General features: G+C 46.8%; 1 protein-coding gene across 1 annotated transcript in view; it reads left to right on the top strand.

Annotated features, from left to right (window-relative positions):
- The window catches only part of TMEM163 (transmembrane protein 163), a 222,520-nt gene that overhangs the window by 178,689 nt on the left and 24,751 nt on the right, over positions 1-19,080 (top strand). The window contains exon 5 of the mRNA XM_021695880.1: positions 2,108-2,204. Within this exon, the coding sequence (XP_021551555.1) occupies positions 2,108-2,204 (97 nt within the window). The remainder of the gene's footprint in view (positions 1-2,107; positions 2,205-19,080) is intronic.

Genomic DNA, 19,080 nt, shown 5'->3' with positions numbered 1-19,080 from the left:
CCTCGGTCTTTGGGGGGGGCCCTCAGCCCCCGGGGTGTTCGGGCAGGGCCGGGCGGCGTAGAGAGAATTGGGGAGGGTCGACTACCCCCCCCCCCCCCCCCCCCGAGATTCTGATACAGTTGAATTTGAGAGTTCCCTGGGCGACTGTCAAAAACACTCCCCAGGTGAGTGCAGTTTGCCCTTGGGTTGAGAAGCACTGAGTTGGTGGTTGACTTTATCTGAAAGAGGGAATCAGAGAGAGTCTGTAGTAGACCCTCAGGAATTTTTTGAATGGAGAAAAGCTCAACTTACATTGGAGGACTATTCTGACTTTAGGCTCTTTTCCTGTAAATGGGACCCCCCGCCACACACACAGTGCGCAGGTAGGAATGGTTATTTGAGGTGCTGGTCACACTGGCCTATAGCTTGCTTCCCCGTGGGCACAGCTGGGTCTCCGGGGCCAGTGCCTTGGGAGCATTGATCCCCCAATCCCGGGGTTCTTCAGTTTTGCTCAGTTATCTCGTCACTAAAGAGCCTCCAGTAGATGCACCTAGTTCCCTCATGACACCCCTCCTGGCTTCAGCCCCTTTTGCCCCATAGCCCTGCCAGGACTGGGCTTAGCAGCCCCAGGTTGAGGGCCTCATGTCAGCATTCTTCCCTCCTGCCACTGCATTAGTGAGTACTTACTGCCTGAATTATCTTTTTTCCTCCTTGAGTCTGTGTCCCCCCCCCAACCCAGGCTCATCCACCCACGGTGGATCACCCATTTTGGTGCCTAGGGCCAGGTCCTCTTTTGCTCAAGTCTGTACCAAGATCCCCAGCCCATTCATTACTTTTCCTACAATCTCTGTATTTTGTGTTATGCACTAATCTGCAATGATCCCTTCTTTCTGTCTGTTTTTGAAAGACTAAAACCTACAACTAGAGTGTGCATTAGAAGCCTGCTGAGTGGGCTCCAAGAAGCCTTATTTACCCGCTTATTTCTGACTTTGAGGTTTGGGGGACCATGTCTGTCCATGGGCTCATTAGGATTCTAACTAAGTAGGTGTTACTTCAATGTTATGTGGGCAATTTTCGGCTGTTCTGTTAATCCAGAGAAGGGAATCCAAGATGGACAGTGAAAAATGGTTTTATTTGATAGTTGAGAGAAAAGGCCTGAGGAGGCTGCCAAGTGATGGGGACATCAGGTTGGAATAGGAATGACTTAGGGCTAATTGTAGTTGTTAATTTTTCTCTATTTTTGTTTTCATTTGGTGTTTTGACTCCTGTATTACTATCATCATTTCCTCGTGTTTACTTTCATTTTTCATCTTTGCTTCTCCTGCAAATTGTTGCGTCTGGTTTGCCAGAGAAAGCTCCTATGTCCTGAGCTCCCCCAGACTTCCTACCAGCCCCCACCCCACACCCCTGGCTGTGCATCCTCTGGTTTTCCTCCTGCCACCTGCTGTGCTAATGTCTCGGTTGAACTCATTCTTCCTTCACTCCTCTCCTTTCTTTTTAAAGAATTGCTTCCTCTTGGCATAAACACTCTATATCTTTTGTTGTTACCAAATCATTCTTCCTTCTTATCTTTGGGAAAATACAGTGGTGTCTATCACGTCATATCAGAAAGAGACCTCCAGAGTGGACTTCTCCTTTGTTTAGGCCAACATTAATGGGTTATTTATTTATTTACTGATGCTCATTTCATCTTCAGGTGGAAAATATTATTCCCATTTGACAGGTGAAGCTAAAGGAAGTTCAGTAGCTTGACCAAGATCAATGGTAGAGCTTGGGGTGTTTCAGGCCAGAGCCCTCACCCTTTGCTGTTAAACTGAACCCTCCAGTTGGAGGTGAACCGGCATATTGTGTTGCCAGGCCGAAGGGATAGATTTAACATCCTTGAAATTCCTCCCATGCCAGCATTCATGGGATGCTCTGAGATTATGTAGGATGGTGAGCCCTTTGCCCATGGGGTTGGTTTTGCTGATAAATTGGCCTGGGATCCTAGAGATGATTCAGTATCATTTCTCCTGGTGGGCATGTGGCGAATTATGGGTGGCTACCAGTACCTGGGGTTGTATTATTGTGTAAGTGAGCGGAGCGGACTTCTCCCGGTTAAGATTCTCAATGTTTTGTTTCTTTGCAGAGCCTGTGTCATCCTGGGGGTGATATTCCTTCTGTCATCCATATGTATAGTGGTCAAAGCCATCCATGACCTCTCAACAAGGCTGCTCCCAGAAGTGGTAAGGTCCTTCTTCTTCCTTAACAGTTTTTCCTGGAGGTACTAGCCTCCTGTGTTACCTCTCATGAAGGATTTACTGGGGCAAGTCGGGCGGGTGGAGCGAGAATATACAGCATTTTAGGAGTCCAGAAGAACTCACTGCAGAGTGTGAATGATTTGGCAGAGTGAAGCCCTGGGCAAGAGGAAAGAACTTCACGTAGTTGAGATGGTACTAGGTTCTGGGTTCTGTGTGTCTCTCCTTAGATGTTTTGACTGTTTTTAAAGCAAGATGTCTTTTATGTGAAAAGAAACGGGATGTTTTTATATAGCAGAGTGATCCAATCTGTGTTGTTTGCATCTGTTGTTCTTTGTCTAGTCAATGTTTATTGTAATAATTATTTTCCTCTTTTGCACCTTGCATAAATCCATTCACATTGGATTTTTTTTTTTTGGCAGAACTGACATTTGGATGCGGAGACTAGAGGATACAATTTCATATTAAAGTGTGTCTTTGACTCTTTGTTCTTTGGGTGAGAGCTATTACCTGCACTCTGATTGCTTTTTTCCCTCTTCTCTTAGGAGTGCTGGAGGAAAAAAAAAAAACTGCTTTAATGTCTCCTATCAGGTTACCTTCATAGAAGGCAGCTGACTTACTTACCAAGAGATGGAGATGAAGCCATTATGATGATTCTCTATATACAAGTTGCATAGTGATTTAAATGCAAAAAAAATATGGGCTCTTCTCTTAGGATGTGATTTGATTTGAGCTTGGCTACATGTGCCATCTTATACCAGGCCTAAATTCTTAGACCCTTCGTTTCACTTTTAGAAAAATACACGTTAATCCTTCCCGGGGCGAGGTATTGCATGTGTTCATGGGGAAGATTAAAATGAAGTGGGACTTGATACTGCATTTACGAGAGGTACGGAAGTGTCTGCTTTAAGTTGCTTTCCCCTTCCCCAACTGAAATTGAGGTCCGAGCTGGTCCTTTAATAACTCACCAGGATCTTCGCTGTTTGTCATCACAGCTGGCCAGACGCTTATTCTCTAATAGCGAAAGTGAGGAAAGACTGACACCCACCCACGGCTTTCAGTCTGAGTCAGAAGCAGAGCTAGCTGAGGGGGAAATAGTACTGTTTACTACTCTGCGCTCTTACTCTCACGATTGTGATGCCTCACTCTCATCTCCTCACTGTGATCTCACTCTGGCCTGGGATCCTGGACTTTTCCATCTTTTTCCTCCATCAAACTTGCTATCCTATGTTCTATTCTGTCAGAACCTGAATCTTAGCATTAAGTATGATTAAGATGTCAGTCAGATAACATCTTTGAGTTTTACAGGGGATGGAAATATGCCTCTACTCTGTTTATCGGTGGGAATTTTCAGCACTAGGCTAGTTGACATGTTCATTCATTTAGGCATTAAAAATTAATTTGCAGCGGGGCTAATGTGACAAGGAATGGGCAGCTGTGCTCTTGGGCCTTTGCAGGGGCCCTCCTTGTCTTTCTCTTGATAGTGGAACCATTTTTACCTGGGAACAGTCTCACATCCTGTGGTGCAAATGCTCCTAAGGGAAGCAGCTCACCAACTGAAATGCCACACCAGGATAAAAATGTCTGATGCCCTGTCCCATGTGGGGTTCCGAGAGGGCGAAGAGCTCCATGGTTTTACCCCAGACAGGCCCTGTCCTTGGAGAACGCACACCCACTGCATCTTTTATCGGTCCTGGTGTGGGATTTAAGAATCAGACCCATTTATGGTCATCTCCTCAGAACTCTGAAGAAAAGAATAAGGTGGTTTTATTGTTTTGTTTTCAGTCTTCAGCATTATGGAAAGATAACAAAGGCACACAAGCTCCCGTCTCCAGATAGAAGGCCTTCTGATCAGCTGAGTGGCACACGGGGGCCCGGTAAAGGCTGCCAAGTGGTAGCGACAGTGTTTCCATCCCCAGTCTTTGGCTTCCCACTCTGTGCTCTAGACGTTTGGGAAGGCCGCAGGCCATAGCCAGACCCCCGATCCCTGGCCTGCGGTCACTCAGCACCAGCGTTTGTCCACATCTAAATTAGGATGTAATTTAGATCAGATGTAATCAGCTGCTCACAGAAGCCAGTCCGGAAAGCAGAAGCTCAAGTGCAACCAGTTGTCTGTGGCGTGTGCCTGTGCCTGGAGGAAAGGCCTGCCCTCTAGTGGTGCCAGGCAGACTTGCTGTGCAGGGCTGTGGACCGAGGGCTGTCAAATCTTCCAAGTTTTCAAGAGATTGTGGAAGCCTCTGTTTAGTGTGAAATAAATTGGCAACTCATTAAACATTTTTGAAAACCCTGGTTGGGAGTGGGTGGGCAATTTTGTGTAGGTCAAATAAAGTATGCCTGTGGCGGTTGAAACCTGGGAGACTGGTCTTCAGGGCCATGACGGCATGATTTTAGGTCTGAGTTACAGCCTTGCCCTTGCCCTCAACTGCGGAACTGCCTTTTTTTTTTCTTCTTAATTCCAGTGTAGTTAACATATATTGTTATGTTAGTTTCAGGTGTACAATGTAGTGATTCAACAATTCCATACATCACCCTGTGCTTATCACAGGTGCCCTCCTTAATCCCCATCACCTATTTCACCCATCCCCTCACCCACCGCCCCTGTGGTAACCATGTTTGTTCTCTAGAGTTAAGAGTCTGTTTCTTGCTTTGTCTCTTTCTTTTCCTTTGTCCATTTGTTTTGTTTCTTAAATTCCACACGAGTGAAATCATATGGTATTTGTCTTTCTCTGACTGACTTATTTCGCTTAGCGTTATATTGTTTACCTCCATCCGTGTCGTTGCAAATGGCAATATTTCATTCTTTTTTATGGCTGAGTAATATTCCATTATATAGGGGCACCTGGGTGGCTCAGCCGTGAAGTGTCTGCCTTCGGCTCAGGTCATGGTCCCAGGGTTCTGGGGTCGAGCCCCACATTGGGCTCCCTGCTCGGCGGGAAGCCTGCTTCTCCCTCTCCCACTCCCCCTGCTTGTGTTCCCTCTCTCACTGTGTCTCTCTGTGTCAAATAAATAAATAAAATCTTAAAAAAATAAAAAAATAAAAAATAAATAAAAATATTCCATTGTATATATACATCATATCCTCTTTATCCATTCATCAGTCCATGGACACTTGGAGGAACCCTCATGCACTGTTGGTGGGAATGCAAGCTGGTGCAGCCACTGTGGAAAAGAGTATGGAGGTTCCTCAAAAAGTTAAAAGTAGAACTACCCTACTGTCCAGTAGTCACACTGCTGGGTGTTTACCCAAAGGATACTAAAACACAAATCCAGAAGGGTATATGCACCCCTCTGCTTATTGCAGCATTATTTATAATAGCCAAGCTATGGAAGCAGAGCTGCCCTTTTAGGTATGATTTTTATCAGGTTGTTTTTACTGTGGGTTTGTCAGAAGCAGCATTTTCCTGACCCCAGGCCTGTTTCCTGGTGGCTCTTTTGCTCTTTCTTTCTTTCTCTCTCTCTTTCAAGATTTTATTCATTTACTTGTGAGAGAGAGAGAGAGAGCACAAGCAGGGGGAGCAGCAGGCAGAGGGAGAGGGAGAAGCAGGATTCCTCCTGAGCAGAGAGCCCAACTAGGGTCTTGATCCCAGGACCCTGGGATCATGACCAGAGCCGAAGGCAGACGCTTAACCGACTGAGCCGCCTAGGCGCCCCTGGTGGCTCTCTTTTTAATGTAGCTGCACCCTTCTCAGAGTGAGAATAATTGCAGGAACGTGTGAGCTTTGAAGAAGAAAGCTCTACAGTTTGGTATTTCCCAAGTGCGGAGTACGGTGACTCTGAGCTGTGGTGGTGTCGCCTGGCCATCGGTGTCCTGCTGGAGAAGCCAGGCCGGCCGGCTCCCCGGGGCCCCAGCACGGAGTCCGTGCCGTCTGCTGCAAGGGCTTCATGACTAAATGGTGTAAGTCTGCTCCACACAACCTGCACGTGATCGCGTCGGATCGTTAATGAATCAGGTTCTAAAAGAGCCTTCTCAGAAACTCTATATGGACTGTGGTTCTAGAAGTGGGGAGAGTGGGCAGTGCCTCAAGTGTATGGTTGCCTTTTGTCTGTGAGTTGCTTGGGGAGAACGTCATCCTCTTCCTCTTTTCAGCCCTGCCACGCCCTGCTTAGGTAAGAAGGGACCCGTGGCGTGTGTCTCCTTTTGCTGGGACGTGGGGGCTCTGAAGCTGAAGTGATCTTCCCAGGGTGGTCAGCTGGCTGGCGGCTGAGCCTAGCCTTAAGCCCATGTCTGCTAGTCCAGGGCTGTCTCAGCTGCCGGTACTCCTGGGCTTAGACGGTCCTGTTGTTCTTTGGGCTTCTCAGGCCTGGCCCTCCTGGGTTCCTACACTCAGAGGGGCTGCTGCCAGGGCTGTCCTAGAGGGGACGTCCGGGCCCTCAAGGGGTCCCACCCCTGGCCTTTCTGGCTACTGCTGGTACCTCCACCCCTTACCGTTCTCTGTGCACATGATTTGTCTCTTGAAAGCCCCACATGCAGGTTAACCAAGAAGCGATGGAGAAGGCAGCAGGACGAGTATGGAAACAGGGGAGTCACGGGATGTGTGGAATCACACGGAAGGAAGCGCTTTAGGGAAGCTGCTTAGCATGGCGGAAGGTGTGTGGATACGGCAGGCTGACCTGTTGGAGGCGTGGGTCCCCTCCCTGCCTCTTCTTACCCCCAAGATCAGCACAGGCAAGTCGCCTAGCCTCCCTGACCCCGCGCTTCCTCATGTGTAAATTGGAGCTAATACTATGTCAGAGGCTTAGGACAAGGATCGAATGAGCTGTTTATTTAAAATAACAGTCGTTAAAAGACAGTGCACCGTGGTGCCTGCTGCCCTTCATGTTTTGATGATGCCCTTCAAATCTTGATGTTTCTGAATCGCTGATCAGTGTCACCCCAAGTGGTGGCCTGAGGTAATTTCAGACTGGGCCGCTCATCCCTTTTACTGGGCCCCTGCTCTCCCCTCTGGCTGGCTGGAACTGTGGTGTTCTCTCTCCGGCTTCAGGTGGCCGTGGCCAGTCTTGGGCCAGTCTTTGGGAGATCAGTCAACACGCTGTTGGAAGACCTGACCTCCAAGGCTACCTCCCCACTCACCGGGTGTGTGACTGGTAGCCAATCACGGTTCCTCTCTCAGCAAGAGTTCCTTCTGTGTAACTGGGTGTCTGGCCACCTACTCTACCACAGAGACTGAGGGTTAAATGATGTCAGGAATGTGGAAATGCTCCATAAACTGTCGTGCTTCACAAAAGAGGAAGATGATCTTGGTTCTGATACCAAGGCCATAGAAGTCCCATTCTTGCCCATGAGCTTCCTGTCAGTGTCCCGTTCAGTCGGACCAGCTCATTAGCCTCTCTCGCCTGTAGTAGACTAAGACTTCTTCATCTGGAGCTCTCGGCCAGTGTCTGCGTCCAACCTCCATCTGTGGTCGTGTGGCAGTAATAGTGATTACAGTTGTAATTAAAAGAATAACTACAGCCTGGCAATAAATAATACATGGCCGTATGTTGATGATAATAATTGCTACCGTTTGAATGTCTACTAATCCCTAGACCCTCTGCCTAGGCACTGGGGATTCAAAGTCAAGTAGCACTAGTGGCTAGAGTTTTCTCGTTGCCCTGCAAAGCCCTTGACTTCTCATAGGAGCTGGCCGTTGCTCCCAGGGAGCTCACAGTTGGCGAAAGCCCCATGAACCGATACATTCAGTTTATGGTGATACGGGTTGTGATAGAGACAATCACATGAGAACACAGAGAACGCTTCCATGTCAAGCCTGGAGGTGGAGGAGGTGTACTGGGGTGTTCTCAGAGCAGGGGACCCTCCACATGCCATCTGATGGGAGAGTGGGAATCAGCAAGGGAGGCTCTAGCAGGGAAGGCAGGTAGGGGTGAGGCACGGGAGGAGGAGGCTGCTATGGGCACAACAGTGGCAGAAGGAGCCTGTTCCTTTCTCTCTCTCTCTCTCTCTCTCATCTCTGTTTCCTGTGTACACCAGTATCCCTGGGTAGGAGGAAGGAATTGAGAGAGAAAAATGCAAAGGAGAAGGGGGCAAAGGAAGAAGGGAAAAATAACTTTGTGTTGTAGGTCAGAAATGATTGCTTGGCATAATTTTGATTCTTCCTTGAGCAGCAAGGTTGTCCTTCAGGCCTCGCCTTGACCATCTCTCTAGTAAGTTCTTGCTTCAGATGCCAGCCCACTCACCAGAACAAAGGAGCTTCTAGCAATAAGTGGGAACCCCTCTCAGTCGTTCCTTTTCTTGCTCTTTTTCCTTTCCAGTCCTTGCCGAATGTGAAGGTGGCTCTGGCGTGGTGGCCCTCTTCTTTCATTGGTGCATCGGTTCAACAAGTGTTGCTGAGTGTCTGCCATGCTTGAAGGTTGGGCTGGCTCTGCAGAGCCTTCGGAGGTCAGTGGTGTTCTAGCAGGAGCCTCAGATGGGATTTCACTCTTAAGAACAAAACTAGAGCTACGACTCTTGTAAAGGATGTTTTAGGATTGTACTTGGAAGGTCACCGCCAAGAACTTTCCCCAAGGGTCTTCCTACTTGCAGAAGTGACTGATTCTTGGATTTGTAGGCTTTTGATTTGTAGGATTTGATCTGTTCCCAGCTCAGGTTGGGTGGTGCTGTAGGCTCCTACTTGTGCAACAATCTGTAATTACTGGAAAGTGTTTGGCATTCAGCACGGCACTGTAGCTTGGGTTGGTAGGAGTTCTTTCTATATTCTTAAGCTGCTCATTATTATGCTCTCAGAGTCTCCACTTGATGCAGAGGCTGGAGCCAGGTTGGCCAGTCTCCTTCCCACACCTCTGTTTTCAGTCTCCTTTCATCCTTCCTTCTCTCTCAGGGCTTCTCCCCTTCCCACACTTAGCCCTTTGAGTTCCCTCCTTGCCCACCTCCTTGGAAATCTCATTTCTACACTCATTCCTTCTCTTTATGGCACCTTTAGTCACTCCATTCGTGCACTTTCTACCCAGGCATTTTCTTTCCAGCCCTTCCTCCCCACCTGTAATTCTAGTGCTCCCTTCCATTTTGTCTTTCTCCATAAAGTCTTCATGTCCTGTAGTGACAGTTTGTTCTCCATGAGGATTTGATACATTTTTATTAAGATTATTCCTTTATATTTTGTGAGCTTTGTTGCTATTTTAAGGGTTAATATTTCATTTTCTATATTTTTACTGCATACAACTAATGATATTTGGATAATGATCTTCCTGATTTTTGTTTTGTTTATCAGTTGATTCTTTTGGATATATTATATAAACGGCAATTCGTCTTTCCTTTCTAATTCTAATATTTCCCTTTTTTTTTTTCTTATTAGCCAAGGTCTTCAATACAATATTGAATAGTTGGCTGCTGATTTTGGAGTGACTATTCAATTTCTTGTTTGCTAGGGGGTGTTGTTTTAAAAATCACAAATAAATGCTGAATTTTGAGTACTATTTCTGTATATACTGAGATGTTTCTTTTCCTTTAAGAGGTTAATATTTTGAATTAATATTCTAATATTGAGGCATCCTTGAATTCTTGGAATAAACCCTATTTGGCCAGAAAGTGTTGTTCTTTTAATTCCTTGCTCATTCCCTTACTATTTCATTTAGGATTTTTGCATCTATGCCCCTAAGTGATGTTAGTCTAAAGCACCTGCCCTTGGGCACCACATATAAGGAGTTATGTTGCATAGTTACGTAGTTAGGGTAGCTTTTCTGTTCTTTTTCTGTGCCCTGGCATACTGGTAATAGTGTAGGAATTATTCCTTTAAGTTTTAGTAGAACTTACTTGCAAAATTGAGCCTGTTGCCTTTTGGAGGGGCAGTAAGATAGTGTTAAGATAGTGTTCTCTGTTAAGATAGTTCTGTTCTCTGTTAAGATAGTGAACTCTGGGGCACCTGGGTGGCTCAGTCATTAAGCGTCTGCCTTCGGCTCAGGTCATGGTCCCAGGGTCCTGGGATCGAGCCCCACATCGGGCTCCCTGCTCAGAGGGAAGCCTGCTTCTCCCTCTCCTATTCCCCCTGTTTGTGTTCCTTCTCTCGCTGTGTCTCTCTCTGTCAAATAAATAAATAAAATCTTAAAAAAAAAAAAAGATAGTGAACTCTAGAGCCGGACTGCCTCTGTGAATTAGCTGTGACATAGGGAAAAGTTACCTCATCTCTTTGGCTCCAGTTTTCCTCTCTCTAAAATATGTATAATAAACATAACCTTAGTACCTGCCCCACAGAGTTGTAAGGATCAGCCCAGTTAATGCATGTAAAAAGCATTTTAAAAAGTATTCAGCACTTTGTGCTAAAGCTGGTGTTTTTTACTTCTATTATAATTATCACCACTATTACTGATTTTTTCCTTGCTTTCTCATTTTTATAGTTTTTGCAACAATTTTCAAAACTTGTTTTTCTAGAAATTGCCCATTTTAATCTAGGCTTTCAAATTTACTGCATTAAAGTTGCTCATATTATTCGCATAAGATTTTTTTAAATCTTGGATCCATCTGTACTTATGTGCCCTGTTTTGTTGCTGATGTTTATTTGTGCTCTTGCTCTTTGTCTCTTAATCTGGCATACCAAAAGTTTACTCATCTTCTTGGAAACCCTGCATTTGATTTCGTGGATCACGTTAATTTGCTTTCTACTTCATTAAGCTCTCATCTTTAGTAATTTTTTATTTGTTATTTTGTTCACACTTGGTTTTGGGGGGCAGGTAAGTGAGTTTTATGTTTTTATTTTTCCTTTTTAGTTTTTGCTTTTGGCGTTTTTTTTTTTTTTTCCCTGTTGTGTTTTCAGACTAAGAGACAAAATAGTCATTTATGGAAGGAGCTGACGAAAATAGTTTGTGCACAGAAGCGTGTTCCTCACATCGTATCTTTTTGGTGCTGGGCAGCTTTGAGGTTCTCTGGCCTCACACTCTGCCAGATCAGGACCTCTGATGGAGCCCTGATATGTATACGTGTGAGAAGCAATTCAGATTCTCTAGTGACTGAACCACAAGTGGGAGCTCTTAGGGCAACCATCACACAGAGCGGGCCAGGAGCGGAAGTGTGTTACCCAGCGCCATGTCACGTTTCTCTGTCAACTGCCAGGCTGTGGTCTCCAGTTCTTCCGTCAAACGCTAACCTAGTGTTGCTGGGAAGGAATTTCATGGAAGTGATTAGCAGCTATCATCAGTTGATTTTCAGTAAAGGAGATGATCCTCACTAATCTGAGTGGGCCTGATCCAGTCAGGTGAAAGGCTTTTAAGGCAGCGCTGAGGCTTCCTTGAGGAAGAAGTTCTGTCCGTGGAGAGCAACTTCAGCTGGTGCCTGCGTCCCAGCCTGCCCTTCCTGACGGCCCACCCAGGGATCCCGGACTTGTCTTGCCAGCCCCCCATGATCACACAAGTCAGTTCCTTGCAGTGTATCTCTTACTGTTGGTCTCCTACTGGTTCGCTTCTTCGGACTAATGTACTCACAAATTACTGCCCTGAAGTATTTTCTTTATGTTGTTTTGATTTTTATCCAAGTCATGCATGTTTATGATTTAAATGGCCTGTTGTTCTGCAAGAGTCATAAAAAATAACCCCCACTCTAGAGGCAGCCATTGATAACTTTCAACCTCCGAGTCTCTAAGTAACATGCCTATGTTGCTCCTTCTGGCTTTGTCAGTTACAGGCATGATTTCTTGACTTCCTTCTCTGGTTGGCTCTTTAACCATCCCCCATTGCCTGGTTACCCCCCAGTACATTTGCATTGGTATTTTGATTAGATCAATAGTCAGCATTATTATGATGATGATGGTAAATGTTATTCATAGCTGAGCCATGTAGTCTTGCATGATTGGTTTTGTTCTTTCCTGTATTACATTGTGTGTCCCCTGATACTAATAAAATGAAAATGGGATATAAATTACACACACACACACACACACACACACACACATATGTGCACACTGTAGGTCTGCTCCTCAGTTGTCATCTTGAGATATCATTCATTGTAATCCTGGGGATTCATTTTATTTTTCTCTTGGATTGTATCTTACTGGACCCCATGTTGTTGTCTTTCATGGTTTACTCCACTATTTTGGAGGAGCACATCTTTAGCTTTCTAAGAACACATATAAGGAAGGCAAAATTTTTTGAGACTTTAAATGTCTGAAAATGTTGCTGTTCTATCTTCATACTTTATTTGGTAGTTTGCCTGGATGGAAAGGAGTTTATGAGGCATTAATCCATTGTCCTCTAATTTCTAGTGTTGCTTTTTAGAAGTTTAATGCTATTCTAATAACCAGTTTTTATTGTTGTTTTTTTTTTAAGATTTTATTTATTTCTTTGACAGAGAGAGACACAGCGAGCAAGGGAACACAAGCAGGGGGAGTGGGAGAGGGAGAAGCAGGCTTCCCGCTGAGCAGGGAGCCCGACGCAGGGCTCGATCCCAGGACCCCAGGATCATGACCTGAGCCGAAGGCAGATGCTTAACGACTGAGCCACCCAGGCGCCCCTGGTTGTATGTTTTTTTTTTTTTTTTAAAGATTTTATTTATTTATTTGACAGAGAGAAAGCATAAGCAAGGGGAGGGGCAGAGGAAGAGGGAGAAGAAGCAGGCTCCCCGTTGAGCAGAGAGCCCCAGATGCAATGCGGGCCTGGATCCCAGGACCCTGGGATCTTGACCTGAGCTGAAGGCAGACGCTTAACAGACTGAGCCACCCAGGCGCCCCTTGTTGTTTTTTAAAGTCCTTTTGTCCCTCTCTGGAAGCTTGTAAGATCTTCCATTTGCCCACAGTGTTCTGGCTTCCCCAAAGTCTGGTGATTATTGGCTGTCTGATAATATTTAAGAAAAATATATTTATGATAGTGTGTGGGTGAGAAATCTCAAATATGATCTTAATGCTAGGACAGGAGTTTTTAACCTAGTTTTTGGGTCCATGGATGGTATTTAGAATATCCAGGAACTTTAATTGGAAAGAAATCATGTCTTTATTTTCATTTAACCTTTATCTGAAACTTCACTTTTTCTTCCATCATAAAATCAGGCAATAAACCACAGTCGGTAATATTAGTGTCCTTGTAACTTTGTCACCAGTGAAAGTCAGATATTGTCTAAGCAATCTTAGACAAGGTTTTGGCAGATACCTCAAAATATTTTTTGTGCTTCTCACTACATTACTGTTCTTAATTGATCTGCTGTTTTGCTACTCAATACATTCATTTAGAAGCACTTACTAAAGCAGAGGTTTTTTTTATATTTTATTAGGTGCATGCTAATATAATTGGTTTCTTTTATAAGTCTATATATTTTATTTTATGCACTTCAAGTCATTTTCTCTGTTCTTCTGGGTTATTCAGTTTTTCAGTGTAGTAGGTAAATTCCCTTAATCCCTCTTCTTTTCAACGCTGTGAGCCCTGCGTTCAGCTGCACGCAGCGTGCCCAGTGCAGAGACGCTTTATTTGGCTGTCTGCATGGCAGGGGCTTGCATGCCTGTTGGGGAATGGCATCAGCACACTTCGGACAGCAGGGGAGGTCTTCCGTCTTTCACTCCCCTTCCAGGAGTGCCTCATGGCATTGATTCCTGAGCCTTCGGGGGTTCTGATTCGTAGCTTCTCCACTTCACCCTCTGCCCTAAGATTCCATCAGTTTTTGCACCTTTCAGGCTGCTGCAGCTCTTTTGTCTACTTTCCCAGCTCACACAGTTTCTTGGCTGTTGTTCTTGTTTTCTTTGTCCTTGCGGGTTCCTGCTTCAAACAACGACAATAACAACAACAACGAGAAACAAAATCCCTATGTTGCCACATAGTGGGCCTTACAAAACCTGCCTGTGTGTGTCCATTCCAGTATCTTAAGTTGGAATCTCTTTTGATTTTTAAGGCGTTGTCAAATACCTAGAGCAATGTTCTGAGCATTGCAAATTATTTGTTCTTTTTCTTTTGTTGAATCAAAATTGCGAGTCAGGGCCATCGGGCAACTTTAGAGGAAGATTGTTGTACACGTTCCTGGGGGTGAAATGTAGGAGAGTTTAGGTCGGACAGCTGGGGGTTTGAATATCTTCTACGTGTCTGACCAGCCGCGTGGCCTGACCCGAGTTGGGTTGCTTAGCCTTTCCGTTTGTGGTCATAATTTCTACCCAGCAGGAGTCTTGAAATGCTCATGTTGAAAATAAGAGGAATTTGTTCATTAAGGCTTTGGAAAAGAGCCTTGTCTCTAATGGGCATCAGAAGTAGTACTGGTGCATTGTTCTGCCTGTTATGTAAGGAACCCTCTAGTTTGAGACGGGTGTTGCCGTGCTGTTCAGTGGTGTGTTCTCATACCAACAGAGGGAGAGAAGCAGGCAGCCCGAAGCTCCTACTTCCTTTGCGGAACAGAGCTGGTCCCATGCCGCAGTGCCTCTGTCAGGAGGGGTCAGCGGAGGGATTGTCATGCTTTGTTCACATTGTAGGGAGCCCTGGAGGTATCCCGTCCTTTCAGTGTCCCATGGTCACGGGGGAGAAAGGTGTGTGCGTCCAGCCAGCAGGGCTCATGTGCCATCCCATGGCAGTCAGTGTTCCGGGGTCAGGGCGCATGTCCCCCCAAGAGCCCTGCCTCCCTCGCTCGCATCAGGAAACGGCAGTCAGACTGATGCCTCGTGTGACGGAAGCCAGGCTGTGTCTTGGCATGGCAGCCAAGCACTTGAAAGCATCCCCTTGTCCCTGAGACCGTCACAGTGTGTCAGCTGACGCCGTCTTGCCCTTCTCTGCAGCATCTGGTGACCTTGGCACTTTCAGCACTGAGGCGCCCCGTGGAGCCAGGCACCTGATCCCTTCACAAGACCGCAGGGCCTCAATGGTTGGGTCAACCAGTCTTGCCAGAAATTGCAAGGGACTAGGGTCCTCCAGTCTGTCCATAAGTCCCACCAGTGACCCCAAGTCCACTGGCTGCAGAACCTCCTGGCCACTTGTTTGAATGTCTGGACGCCAATCTTGACCCCTCCTGATATCAAAGTGGTCTGATGCTAATTTAAAAATTGTGAAGTCATTTAATGTGAACCCACGGCAATTTGTCAATATAATTTAATAACTGGGGCGGGGTGGGGGGGAGTTGAGCGCTCATGCTTGGTGTGATTTCCTCCACATCTGCCAGTTTTTCTCATCTGCTGGGGGGGATGGGTGGGGGGGTTGTGATGAAAATATCTGAGAATGACAGTGATTTTTAATTTCACCTGGGGCCGTAAATCGATACACATTTATTATTCAGCCAGCACTAGCATTTCCCTGGGTAATTCTGTAACACATGTAGTGTCAGAATGATTTGAAATTTGTCCTCATTAGGAAAGCAAAGGACGCCTTTTTTTTGCAAGCATAAGCAAGTGAGCCTCCGTATTCCCCCACATCTTATGAGAAGGGAAAGTGTTGCGCTTGGGGGAATGGGCAGGTTAGATTTACAGACACAGTCCCTGTCTGGTGCTAGCGGCCACCGCTCACTGTGACCTCGACTTTGCAATTACTGGTGTCACCTGTGATAAAGAATAAGCTTCAAGTAGGAGGTGACAAGTGGTACTAAAAAAAAAATCATGTCTACAAAGGTTTTCCTGTGAGCAACACCATGAATAAAAATGCTCTGAGGTGAGGCTGTATGGGAAAATAGGGGTGGTTGCAGGAAGGATGGAGAAAACTCAGCGTTCCGGCGTTAGAAGCTGCTGCTAGCTGGTGCGCAGCCAGAAACACGGGTTGTCCGTTTAACGTGATAGTGTGAGTCCAGCCGAAGCGGACTTCGGCTGACAGGTGTGAACTGACATCACACCTGTGTTTTGGGGTAAGGGATTCCGGCGGGAGGGATGGGGGATGTCTAGGTGTGTCTGGCTGCTAGTGACAAAATATCATAGACTGGGTGGCTTAATCCACAAACCTTTATTTCTCACCATTCTGGATGCAGGCAAGTCTGAGAGCAAGGTGCCAGCATCCGTGGTGTCCGGTGGGAGCGCTCTTCCTGGCTCACAGATGGCGCTAATCCCATTCATGGGAACGTCACCCTCTGGACCCAATCAGCTCTTAAAGGCCCCAGCCCGCAGTGCCATCACACTGGGGATCAGGGCTACAACATCTGGATTTTGGGGGAACACAAACAGGGAGAGCAGGGGGACTTGTTTGAGCTTAGCAAGTGGAAGGGTTTGGAAGGTTGCGTTGGGCCATCCTGACGGCCAAGATCTTGGTCAGTGACCCGGCTGGCCTTTTCAGAGGCTGCTGGGAGAGATGGTTCTAGCAGCTTGTCCACCGGCGCTCATTTCACCCTGGTATTTTGACCTGCTGGTACAGCTCTCTGCATGGCAGATGGTCTCCTGTGTCAGGGGAAGGGATCAGACCCCGCCGGCTTCCTTTCTGTTTCTTCACCTGCTCCTGGCATTGTCAACTGCCTATCTCCCTTGGGAACCTAAATGAAAAAGCCTGGTGTCAACAGGAGGCGTTTAGAGTGAATTATAAAAAAACCAAAACCAAACCCAACCTTTCGTGGGGAGGGTTGTGAAAGCAGTCCTCAGACGCCGACGGCACGGAGCCCGCTTGGTACGTGCAGCACATGGGTGCATCCCCAGCACGGCAGTTGACAGAAGAAGCCAGGCAGCAGTCTATGCAGTGCGGCTCCGTTTATGTAAGTTCACGAAGAGACTCTCCGGTGACTGCACTCCGAAAACGGTTGCGGGGGTGGAGAAAGGGACGCAAAGGAACCTTCCAAGGTAGGGGAAATGTTCTCTATTTTGTTTTGGGTGTGGCTAAATGGCTGTTACCACTGACAGTTCATCACATCAAATGTCTGAAAGCTGCTCCTTTTATCCTATGTTAATTATACCTCAATAAAAAGGTGTATGATAATTAAAACAAGAGAAACGAATCCCTAGGTGCCTTTTCGAGGCAGGGTGTTAGTCACTTGTGATGAACTTGAGTGCTGTGTTTTTTTTGTTTGTTTGTTTTTTTTGCTGAACTCAGGGCTGATTGCTTTGCCTAACTGCCTCTTTGACCATTTGCTGGGTCATAATCTTTACTGGCGCCTGTCCTGCACTTGTCTTGACCACCCTCTAGCCACTTACTGCTGTACTCTAGCTCAGAGAGAATAACCTGCTTGTTTCCAAATCAGCACTATCCAGTCAAACTTTCTGTGATGGTGGAAATGTTCTAAATCTGCACTCTCCAGCATGACAACCAATAGCCATATGTGGCTCTTGAGCACTTGAAATGTGGTTAGTCAAAGGAGGAACTGAGTTTTCAGTTTTGTTAAATTTAAATAGTCACACACGTGTTTGAATGTGAAAAGTACTGTTTTAAACAAAAGCTCAGGGGGACAGGATTACAGTGATTACAGTCGAGGAGCACGTCACTGAGCAGAAGTGATACTTGAGCACAGGTGTGATGCTAGTGAGGGAATGAGAGGGAGCAGCACAAGCAAAGGTCCTGTGGTAGGAGCATGTTCAACATGTTAGAGGAGAAGGGCAGAGGCTGGGGTGGCTGGAGCAGTGGGAGAGAGGGGGAGAGTGGTAAAGCTGAGGGCAGAGGGGTCAGCTTCATCCGGTCGATTTGGTTGGGTTTGGTTTACTGCGAAGAGGTGAAAAAGATCTTCCATCTTATAGGAGTACAGCAGGTCATGGTGACTCTGATCTTCCAGGTCAGCAGACTGTGTGGGGCAGTGCAGGGGCCCGGTGTCCTGCTGGAGAAGAGCTGTCTGACGTCCAGATCTGGAGGACCAAGTTAACCTGAGCTGGTGTGCAGCAACTAATATCATACATCAGCTCCAGGATCCTGCCCCAGATTGGGATTTTCGGCTCTCCCCTCATTGCTTTGAATCCTAAAACTAGCCATATGGCTCTCACTGCATTCCAGCATGGGCTTAGAGAATTGGAAGATAGTGTTCCGCTGCCCGGGGTGGGGGGGTGGGGGGGGGGCAGAGCATGGTTGGGAGCTCTGAGCTCTGCTGCTATTTCTCTGATGTCTTTGGGGGGGCCCCCTGCTCTTTCCGAGCCTCAGTTTCCCCATCCTTAGTGGGTCTCTAAGTCCTTTTCCAGTCATAATGCTCTGTGATTTGAAGACCACCTCATGTGTGTACAGAAGGTATGCTCTCTCTTCTCTGGTCGTGGGCCAGATTTGGGGGGCTGGCCGAGGTGATGCTGGGGGTGTGTCTCAGTGACTTGGGCTCTTAGGTGAGACAGGATTAGTCTTGGTGCGGACCAGTGAGGTGGGGGTGGAAAGCTGTACCACAGCAGTCCGTCAGGTCCTTGGAATTGCTCTTTGAGTGATTTGTTCCATTGAGTTTAAGGTGTTGCTTTTCACATTTGGGGATCAATGAAGTTGGAAAATTACAGAGGCATTACTAGTTCTTGGAAACGCACTCCACTCAGGTGGACTCTGGGCCTTTGTCACACGTAGAGGCCATGTTCGGAACAGGCCGAGGTGGCTTCTCCTAAGCTGTCCTGAAGTTTGGGTCGGGGGATCATGGGCTGTTGCCCACAGGGCAAGGGGGGGCTCAGCAACCCTGGTGACGGGCGTGCGGAGTGTTGTCGCCATCAGGCCCCTATGTGCCCCAGCCCTGGCTGGCAGAGAACAGATCCAGCTCATGTCTGTCTGGCCTCTGGGAGCACGAGTGTGAGGGTCAGGCTTCGCAGAATTTCATTCTTGCCCTCACGCACATCCTGCTTCCCTCCAGAAGCCCAGGGGAACAGCTGGTGCTCAAGAACACTCCTGGGGTGGTGGTTCTTCCCATTTCAAGGTATACTCCAGCATCCCGTTTGATCATTGGAGATCCAGTCAGCCTAGTGAACTAGTCAGCCTCTCCTCTGTGCGCCCCCTCCACCCCCAGAGTAACTTTACTGAGTTACGTTTTTAATGCTCTGCTCCTGGCTTTCACCGAGGGTTAAGGTGACAGTGGCTGTGTGGATAAACATTTCTCTGTCTTCCATAAAATGGCTTGGAAAAGACT

Source organism: Neomonachus schauinslandi, chromosome 3 (assembly GCF_002201575.2).
Source record: "Neomonachus schauinslandi chromosome 3, ASM220157v2, whole genome shotgun sequence".
Classification (NCBI taxonomy): Eukaryota; Metazoa; Chordata; class Mammalia; order Carnivora; family Phocidae; genus Neomonachus; species Neomonachus schauinslandi.
This window is presented reverse-complemented; position numbering and strand designations above follow the sequence as displayed.